At 41.0% G+C, this 10,706-nt stretch overlaps 2 protein-coding genes and 1 long non-coding RNA gene across 4 annotated transcripts; all 3 read left to right on the top strand.

Annotated features, from left to right (window-relative positions):
- The first annotated feature begins 951 nt into the window (after window positions 1-951).
- LOC148765222 (uncharacterized) lies at window positions 952-1,692 on the top strand. Of its 2 annotated transcripts, XR_016029909.1 has the most exons (4): window positions 952-1,002; window positions 1,113-1,185; window positions 1,329-1,410; window positions 1,641-1,692. It is a non-coding gene; the product is annotated as an uncharacterized LOC148765222 (long non-coding RNA). The 2 variants fall into 2 exon arrangements; XR_016029908.1 differs by having other exon boundaries at window positions 1,329-1,686.
- A 539-nt stretch (window positions 1,693-2,231) lies between these two features.
- On the top strand, window positions 2,232-3,314 carry LOC148765221 (uncharacterized). The gene is made up of 2 exons (XM_088812713.1): window positions 2,232-2,769; window positions 2,914-3,314. Exons 1-2 carry the CDS (start codon window positions 2,232-2,234, stop codon window positions 3,312-3,314), a joined length of 939 nt encoding a protein of 312 aa, XP_088668839.1.
- Window positions 3,315-9,729: 6,415 nt separating this feature from the next.
- Window positions 9,730-10,532, top strand: LOC105956293 (ethylene-responsive transcription factor ERF023). Its single transcript, XM_012980137.2, has one exon. The coding sequence runs from the start codon at window positions 9,848-9,850 to the stop codon at window positions 10,382-10,384; it is 537 nt and encodes a 178-aa protein (XP_012835591.2). The 5' UTR covers window positions 9,730-9,847; the 3' UTR covers window positions 10,385-10,532.
- Window positions 10,533-10,706: the final 174 nt, after the last annotated feature.

Genomic DNA, 10,706 nt, shown 5'->3' with positions numbered 1-10,706 from the left:
TTCAAATTGAGGTTCCCGATTTTCCTTATGAAATTATTTGTGAATGTAAATACTAAGTGTTTGCCCTAATATTTTCTTTTTGGATTCTCATTTTTTTCTCTGTCTTGTCATATTTCAATTTTAGTATTTTTTGTTGTTCTATTGATGCATTTTTTTCGACAACAGGGGATGGCAAAAATTGGGTATTTGAATATACTTGCCTAGATGTCTTAAGAGGTGTTATCTGCACAAAATATTAAACTAACAACAAAAACAAGATGTGAAAACTAAAATTTAGGGGATTCAAGATTAAACCCCTAACATACAATTGAATAATAGGAGAAGAAAAACGAGAAATAGATGGAGAGAAAGAAGATTATAGTACCTGTGCATGGTGATGGCCGGTGGTCTTGCCGGAGACAGTGGCGGATCGAGACGGAAGAGAAACCAGGAGAATTTTCCCATAGGAAAAACAAAGAGAGGAACGATTACCGGTGGTTGTGAACTTTTCGCCCACAGCCGCTGGTGGAGAAGGAAGAGAAATGAGGGCAGGGCAGTTCTTCGATGAATTTCGATAAATATTATAAATTAATAGTCTTCCGTATATGTTTGTGTAATTGTGTTATTATATATATACTTAATATATTAACAATATATATTATGTATTATATATATATATATATATATATATATATATATATATATATATTGCTGCCGACATGTAGTGGAGATCACGTCGCTTCAGGTGCCGGCCGGCATCGACGACGCTGCTTCTATCACTAAAGTAAAAAACATCCACTTAAAATGAGTTCGTTAATAAAATTTCAGAGATTGTGTGCAGATGCAGTAGCTCCAGTGAATTGCTTCTATCATGTTAATTACTTTGTAAATCTCAAATTTTATTTACTCGTTCAATGGTTTGTATCTGATTACTTATTTTGCTTACTTGTGATGCTTTTCGTATATATTGCTGAAGAACCTGAAGTTGTTGGGGAGAAGAAACCCAAGGCTATATAAACAAAGGTATGATAGTACACTTAATGTTAGTATGCCATTTTAGGTATTAGGTATTGAGCAATTGAAAATACTTGATTATTTCAATATTATCACAAGTGTTTTGCTTTTCCGATTAGTAATAGAGAAGAGAGAAGAGATTGTCCCTATTTAAAGCATGGGAAGAAAGTGAGAAGTCAAAAGTTGAAAGAAGTAAGAAGTTTCTCGAACATACCCTGTTCTTTATCGAATTCAATATAGTTTTACGGAGTTACATTTCATTTTAGAACGAAAAAGGATATATCGAGGACGCTGACTAATATTTATTTATCTCATGCTTACTAAATAATTTGCAGGGCTTGGAAGAAAGTATATGTTATTGGAGATTGAAAGAACTGTTGGAAAGCGACTCAAGAAGCCGAGATTAAGAAGATAGAGGTAACAACTCATATGTGTTAGTATATGTAGATATTTTGAATAAGTCATTGGGTTGAGTGTATGTACATCTACTACACATTTGTGCTCACTAATTCCGATATTTCATTGAATAGTTTATACTTTGATTTCCTTGTTTTGTTATGGTAGAAACTCGGGAGAAGTTTCTTTGTCTTTGTTTCATATATGTGTGTTGTTTGGTGTTTATTATTTTGTTGTTTTATTTATATCAGGACTTTTGAGTTCAACCTTGGCAGGGCTCTGGAGTGTACATGTTCTGTTTTAATGTATTTACATGGATTTTTTTTTTCATTAATGTATATGAATGTTACTGCAATGGTTGATGGTACTTTTAATTGATGGAGTATTGATCATTTGATACTTTTGGCTGAATTCTTTATAGAGTAGTGGGGAATTTATTGTAATGAACGACTATATTTATGTAATTTATATTTTATTATTTCCGACCCATTTTATAATTAATTACTATTTTCAGTAATTATGATTTTTTTTTTAATTTTTTTTTCTATTTTTTCTAATGGATATATCCGTTAGGAACTTAATAAGAAGTGTTACAAACTGAACCGTTACAATGAATTTTCTAACGGACAATAAGTGTTAGCAATAATTATTTTTCTAACGGATAGTTTTATTTTTCCTAACGGATATATCCGTTAGACTTGTTTGGCTCTGAATTTCTAACGCCATATTTTTAACGGTTTTTCGCCATTAGAAAAATTATTTCTAACGGTCTATATCCGTTAGAAAAAGCCTTTTTTGGTGTAGTGATCCATGCGGACACATTAGCTAGGCTTGGAAGCTCCATGGCAAGCATTGGAAGTCGGAAGGTGACGCTTCTCACCTCGCCTCAGCCGGAGATAACTTCAACTGATGAAGTGCATTACAACGAGGAGGACGAACCGTGTTGGTTCACTCCGATCATAAAGTATCTCAAGAAAGGAGAACTCTCAACTGACCTCACCGAAGCACGTAAGTTAAAAACGAGAGTCGCTCGCTTCGTAATAGTGGGAGAAGAACTTTACAAACGAGGATTCTCATTCCCCTATCCCAAGAGCCTCGACCCAACTACAGCAAATTACGTACATCAAGAAGTACATGAAGGCATCTGCGGAAATCATTTGATCGGTAGAACCTTGGCTCTCAAACTATTGAGGCAAGGCTACTATTGGCCAACAATGCACGAAGACGCAAAGAAATTAGTCCAGAGGTGTAAGCCCTGCCAAGAGCATGCCAACATCCCTCACCTGCCAGCGGCACTAATGCAACCGATTGACAGCCCCATCCCTTTCGCCCAATGGGGGGTGGACTTAGTTGGACCATTCCTGTCCGCCACGGGAGGGCGCAAGTTCCTCATTGTAGCTGTGGATTACTTCACCAAATGGGTGTAGGCCGAGCCCTTAGCACGCATCCGAGAAGAAGAGGTCATCCAATTCCTGTGGAAGAATATTGTGTGTCGCTTTGGAATCCCACGTTCCATTATTTCAGATAATGGAACCCAATTTTGTGGCGACAAAGTGAAGAATTGGTGGCTCGGTTTAGACATCAAACAGTTCTTCACATCCGTGGCCAATCCACAGGCTAACGGCCAGACGGAGGTCACGAATCGCACCATACTCCAACACCTTAAAACAAGGCTTGGAAGTGCCAAAGGGAAGTGGGTGGAAGAATTGCCGAGCGCCCTATGGGCTTATCGAACAACTCCACGAGCAGCAACCGGAGAATCACTTTTTAATCTGGCTTTTGGCACAGAGGCTATCGTACCCGTGGAAATCGGCGAACCATCTTGGCGAATCACCAACTATGATCCCGCAGCTAACGAAGAAGCTATGCGAGGGATCCTCGACCTCGTAGATGGGCTACGAGAGATTGCATACATCCGACAATAGATGTACAAAACACGCATGGCCAAAGCCTATAATTCAAAGGTCCGCCCTCGATCCTTCCAAGTGGGAGATTTAGTCCTCCGAAAAGCTGAAGCCTTGCGCCCCATTGGTAAGCTCGACCCAAAATGGGAAGGACCATACAAAATCACACAAGTGATCAACACTGGAGCATATCGTCTCGAAAACCTTGACGGACATCCTATACCCAGAACCTGGAATATAGGGAACATCAAAAGGTTCTACGCTTGAGGTATACATTCACATTGCTTCAAATCCATTTAAGTTACCACCCTCGTCCTCCTCATACAAAATTTGCTTACAAACCATTACCCCTACAGGCTTCGCGACCTTTCACGTCACTTGTCTGGCAAAGATTGTCTCTGCACTCTTGGGAAGTTTCTACTCCATAACGAGGTGCATAAAAAACCCACCCAAACTGGGGGGGCTACTAATATTACTTACATCAGCATTCCATAATCAATTTTCATCACCTTCTTATAGATGGAGAATCAATTACGTGGGATGCTTACTACTCATTACTGGCCCAAAGAGCGAAGATACTCCATACCACATCGCCAAGGGAAACACTATTTCCACTAAAGGATATCACACGCATGCTCTTGTATATTCATACTAACATGATAAAGTCATTCCATTTAACATGCATGATTACGCAGCAAATCACAGCAACTTATGAGTTGATTTCATATATCGGAGTGCGAGGAAGATAAACAATCCCCGTAGTAGGGTACGTGACATTGTAGTACACATCACCCCAGCTTATACAATTAATAAGTCTTCAATATAAGTGTTTTAAAAAAAAATTATACTATACTTTTCAGGCATAGAGACGCCAAAGGAAATCGATTTACCATCAGCACAGCGACACGGACGAGTACAAGGAAGACGTGGAAGAAGAACAATTTAATATAATCACTTAGAATAGTTTTTATTATTTCAACTTATTTGCTTCTACAATAGTTATCTCCCTTCGCCTCACATAGGCTTATGACATTCGCAAATTTATTTCCCTTTGCCTCACGTAGGCTTGTAACAATTCTCACTTTCTACCATGAATAAATCAAACTTTCTGCTTTACTCTCTGTGCCTTTACATCTATACTATTTACCCGTTACAACGAGTTCAATGCAGTACAACCCTACAAATACTGAGAGAAATTTAGATAATCCATAGAGCCTGGCCAGCTGGATTATCTAAGTCTCTTTATTTGTTTCACGAGGTGATACTTTGAAAACGTGGCCACGGACCTAACATATTTAAGACCCACGCGGTCCGAACAAAGGGCACGACCCTTAACAAAAACCTTGGGAGACTGATCACCTCCACAAGTACATCGTGCACAATGCTAAATGTAAATACATATCAGCAACGCACAAAACACTTGACAATGTCAAAATAAATAACTCGAGATATCAAACTTCAAATGTCAAACAAGGAAGAAATTTCAAATGAAATATTAGTGGACATACCCATCTGAATCAGCGATAAAAATAAACTAGGACTTCCATAAAAAATAAAAATAAAATAAAAAAGTTTAACTATCCTAGCAAAACTAACACATAAATCTTAGCTCCCCCACCACGAGCGGAAGACGCCCCTGCAGTGGGGTCATCATCAACCATGTCATCCACGAGCTCAGTGCCCGTCTCGTTGACATCTGCCTCATCCTCCTCTTCATCAAATACACCGGATTCCATCCCACGAATTACCCTCTCACTGATACCGCCCACCTCGCGAAGGTATTTGCGACAGGTACGAACTAATGGCTTATAGACAGACGGCAGCCAAAGCACGTTCCTCAATCATAGCAACACACTCGGCACTACCTCAGAAGCTAAGTTTGGTTTCCTCCACGATGGAGTCCTTATAAACAGCACCACCCGACGTCGCGAGAAACCGCTTTCCCGTGGCTTTCTCAACTACATACTTCTCTTTGAGTTGATCATAGCACTCGTTCAACTTCTGAACATCATCCTTATAGGCCTTTGCGTCACCTCGGATAACCTCGAGCTCATCTGTCCTCTGAGCAAGCTCTTCCGTCCGTTGAGCAAGATCGGACCGCGCTATCTCCAACTGGCTTCGAATTTCGTCCTCACGCGCCTGACTTCGAGCCCGCTCCTCTTCCTTCCTGGCTTCCACGTTCCCATCTTGCTCCATGAGGTATCTCCAAGTCGCTACCAACTATATATATATATATATATATATATATATATATATATATATATATATATATATATATATATATATATATATTTACGCAAGATAAAGAGGAAATAAACATAAAGTTTTGTTCTAACAAGACAAGTACTCACCCGGCATATGTCCCCACCGGCCAACTCGAGCAAGTGTGAATAGCCCTTACCGGACATCCGAGCACGATTGTAGTCCCGAACGAATCCCTCGGTATTCGTCATCGGCAAATCACGGTCCGACACATCCCAGTACGACTCCTTCCCCTTACGATTCACCCCAAAGGTAAACAACTGTTTCCCTGCCCCACCATGGAAAGCATAAGACTCCTCTAGGTCTACCCGAGGACGCTTTGGCACAGCCACATACTCAGTCTCTACTCTCTTTCCCTTGCCACGATCTTTCATAGGTTCACTCACCGCCACTTCACCTGCATAGCTACGATCGTCTTTAATCACTCGAGAAGTCTCTACACGGATCGTACCTCGAGGCAAGCCACCCGAAGAACCTCCCAAAATGGAGGGAACCTTCTTCGACGTCCCATTCGCCTTAGCTCGTAGCGCCGCAAAGTTAATACAATCATCTAAAAAAAAAGGGGGGGAGACATGAGATAAAGACAACCGAAGAACATCATAAAAAAAAATATAATATCGAAAAAACAAAAGGATATTCGACGCTGACCATCCGGTAGTAAACACATCGGGTCAAATTCCACCTCACACAACTTATATTCTTCAATCCTCTTCGCCATATTCGCGGTAATCTTGAAACTCTCGCACGTAGGTTTCCAAACTAGGGGAACATCGAAAGAGGGAGCCCTCACATAAAAGAAACGGGACTTCCAATCCCCCAAGGATAACTTCATACTCTTCAAAAACTGGTAGGGAACGCGCGGATGAACGCAAAAGAAAGGCAACTTAGTCAGCCGATGTAATGTAAATAACGCCTTGAACAAACTAACAGTACTAGGCAAACCTATCGTAGACACTCTATGGTGAAACGCCTCGAACGTAAGAACCGCAGTCGGAGTTAGCTGACTATACCCTATCTTAAATTCATCACAAATCTTCAACAAGGTCGGATGCAGAGTGATTTGAGAAGTACACGTCACGTACGCCAAGTAAACCGTATGAAACCCAGCGGGTGACGAATATAAACGGTCGCCTTTCTGAGGCAACAACAACTCGATATTTCTTGGCCCCCCAACTAGTCAACGAATAGACTGCAAATGCTCTTCCGTCAATACACTACCAAAATCAATTAAGTCAAAATTAATTGGCTTAATTTTCTTTTGCCTCCTCCTATCAATCTCAACATCACCCAACAGAATATCATCTTCCTCTTCCAATTCGACCATCAGACCAATTTCACTACTCGGCTGAGCACGCTCACTCGATGGATGAGATTGATGGGACTCATCACTATCACTACCAAAATCCACGACTCGACGCCCATAACGACGTCTACTAGAACCAACTTCATAATTGACGGGGCAAATATTAACATTTGGCTCCAAATCATCACTCCAAGCACGTACCGTCTCGCTAAAACCAAGCTCCAATGGCTGATCGTCGACAACATCTTCGAACGGCACCCCCAGCTGCCTACACGCGCCCGCACGCGCCCGAAGACCTCCCCACGCGCTGTAAACACCCGCTCTTTCTCCCCAGACGCGCGCGCGCGTCGCTCTTGACGCGCCGCATCATTGGGCGGTGTCTGCGACGCGCGCGCACCTACCACCTGCCCAGCTCCAGTCACGCGCACGCGGCACCCCCACCCCCCACAGCTGACGCGCACGCGCTTCCCTCGGCATCCGTGTCAGACGCGCGCGGCACACACACGCTCCCTAACGCTGACGCGCGCGCGCGTCCGTCGGCATCCGTGCCTGACGTGCGCGTGTCAGTCGCCCCACGTGCAGTAGCCGAGCCGATGCTCCCCTCGGTAGGCGCACGAGCCGGCTTCTTCCTCTCTCCTCCTCGGCTTGCTTCGAAACTCCCACCAAGACACAAGCCACCAGTGGAAACGGCTTGCCCTAAGCCTTCCACTGCTGAGCCAATGTTAATACCCACCATACTTCTCCCTTTGATCCGTGCACTAGCTGACGAAGATCCGATTTCCGGACCTGATACTACTATCTTCTCGCGTTCCAAACCTATGGTACCAAAAGTATTCTTGCCCCCTTCCACCGGATCTCGAATTTTAATTCGCAAAGCTTTCGACTTACCCGGGTTCGACATGATAAATATTTTTTCCCGAAAAAACAGTCAAGAAATAAAGATTTCTAATCTACCACAAAAAAAAAAAAAAAAAAGAAGAGCACAGAAGAAGACCCAAAAATATTAAAAGTACTGACCCATATTTATTCTTCACAAGGATTGGAAATTTATTCTCCCCACCGCAACATGATTCTGTTTATTTGGCCCTGGTATATTATTTAACACCCTTAAATATATATCTCGTTGCCAAATAAATAAATAAAAAATGAGAAGAGAGAGACGAGGCTCCGGAGCCAATTAATTACAAATTACGATCCGGTCAATTACTTCACATTTAACTCTCGACACGATCCGGAACCCCCTCGACAAGTCTCCCATCTCGGCTCGAGAGTTGGGGGCTTAATGATATACCTAACTGGGCCGATCCAATAGGCCCCCTAACTTGCCTAATAATTAGGCCCACTACACGAAAGCCCAAACACATTTAAAATAAGGCTTGGGCCCAACAAAATAAACCCAACCCAATCAACACATATAAATAGAGGTTTTAACTTATTGGTTAAGGTACTTCATATTATTCATAAGTAATCTAAAGTTTTATTCTCTCTACTATCTCCACGATCCGTATATTTGACTTGAGCGTCGGAGGGGTTTCCGCCGGATCAACCCCGGCTTAGTTCACGTGTGTTTATTTCGCAGGGACATCAGGATCATCAAGTTGTCAAGCTACTGATCCGATTTGCTCTCCCAACTCATTTTCTACACTACCCCAGATGATATAAGTAATTAGCTCCTCAGTTATATATATTTGATTTATAAGATATGATATAGTGAGTCAGCTTCATTTCATATATCAAATAATTAATTATTGAGAAATATGTATGCTGAGAGAGACAAAGAGAGAGGAAGGTCACTCATGTCCCGTGCTGCTTTTGCACATGTGAACCTTACTTCTTCTTAACCTTACATTAACCCTACTACAGCTGCATCCAATTTATTGGGACCAATTACTTTTTCAATCTTTTTCATTTTAATTTAACGGGTCTTACTCAGGGTTACTTTCGTCATTTACTTATCAAAACTGACAAATTTACAACAGTTGCAAGACTTTAATAAATACAAAAAAAAAAAATGAAAAATCTATGATTAGTATTGCATTTTTGTATACTTGCTACGTGCCGTATATGAATCGCACTGAAATGTTATCTCTCTAAAAAAATTTGGTAAATTTCACTTTACCTCTTGTACTTTGGTTGGATATCACTTTACCCCCTTGTACTCTCAATCGCATCGAGTTACCCAATTGTACTTTAGTTCGATATCACTTTACCCCCTTCTACTCTCAATTCATCAATTTGCCCCCTTGTACTTTGGTTCGATATCACTTTACCCCCTTATACTCTCAATTGCATCGATTTGCCCCCCCTGTACCTGAAAAATTATCTCAATGTGACCCTCGCCGTTAGTTTTCAGACATTTGACCTTAATACCATTTGATCTAAGTTTGAAAATTACAAAAAACCACCCTCCCAGTTTAAATAATTAGTAATAAAAAAAATAAAAAATAAAAAAATTGTGGCTAGCGTCGTGGACTATGTTTTCTCGCTGTCTTGAATTTTTTATTATTTTATTTTATGTTGTTTTTTATTTTTAATTTTTTAATAATTATTTAAACTAGAGTGGTGACATTTTAGTAATTTTCATACTTAAATCAAACGGTGTTAAGGTCAAAGGTCTGAAAACTAACGGCGAGGGCCACATTGAGACAAATTTTCAAGTAAGGGGGCAAATCGATGCAATTGAGAGTACAACTGTACAATGGGGTAAAGTGATATCCAACCAAAGTACGAGGGGTAAAGTGGAATTTACCCAAAAAATCTAATATTTTGTTAATAATAAAAGGAAACGGTACATGAATCATGCATGTCTCAGTGTACTATCGTACGTGAATGGTGATGTTTTTGTCGCAAATAATAAATGATATAGGGGCATATTTGCAAATTCCACTTCTCATTTGTCCTAAATAACCATAAATAGTAGTTTTATAGGACACATATTTTAAAGGAGCATGTTCAAATTGTCATTTGTCACTGTACAGCAATATATATAATGGAGCAATTACCCCCACCATGCACAAACGATGACCACCACACCGCCGCCGGCGCCGGTGGATTATCTCCGAAACACAGAGGGAGCACGCGCCACCCCGTCTACCGCGGCGTAAGGAAGCGCCGATGGGGGAAATGGGTATCAGAAATCCGAGAACCGAAAAAGAAGACCCGAATATGGCTCGGGTCATTCCCCGCACCGGAAATGGCAGCCAGAGCATACGACGTCGCAGCTTACTGCCTGAAAGGACAAAAAGCCCAGCTCAACTTTCCACAAGAAATCGATCACTTGCCGCGCCCCTCCACCAGCACCGCAAGAGATATTCAAGCAGCCGCCTCTCTCGCAGCCAATATGGTGGCGGAGAAGTCGTCCACCGCTGTGCACGGCGAAGGAGATGATTTCTGGGCGGAGATAGAGCTGCCGGAGTTGATGGACAATAATAATAATAATAATGAGTATATTTCGGAGGTATGGTGTTGGAGTTGTTCTAATTCTGGTGATGCCACGTCGATCGATCTCGGGGACCAAATTGTTTAATTAATTAATGTATATATATGCCTAATTACTTTTTCATTTATATTTTTAAAATATTCGTAGCAGCACACTGCTTGTATATTATATTATTATGTCGATTTCTTGTGTCATTTTCGTAGTTAAGTGAATAAATTAAATGATTTTGATTTTTCTTTGGAGTAAATTTAAGTCCATTACAAGAGAAAATAGAAAAGGGGACTCGAATCCTACACCTTTATCCTAGTAATAAAGGCGATGTACCAACTCTCATAGGTTGGTTAAATGATTTTGATTTCACGAAGCACAATTATGAAGAAGCGGGTATACTAAAGATAATTGTAGATTA

Source organism: Erythranthe guttata, chromosome 14 (assembly GCF_056151865.1).
Source record: "Erythranthe guttata isolate IM_541 chromosome 14, IM_541, whole genome shotgun sequence".
In the NCBI taxonomy this organism is placed as follows: domain Eukaryota; kingdom Viridiplantae; phylum Streptophyta; class Magnoliopsida; order Lamiales; family Phrymaceae; genus Erythranthe; species Erythranthe guttata.
The sequence above is the reverse complement of the archived record's forward strand: the minus strand, read 5'-3'. Positions and strand labels throughout refer to the sequence as shown.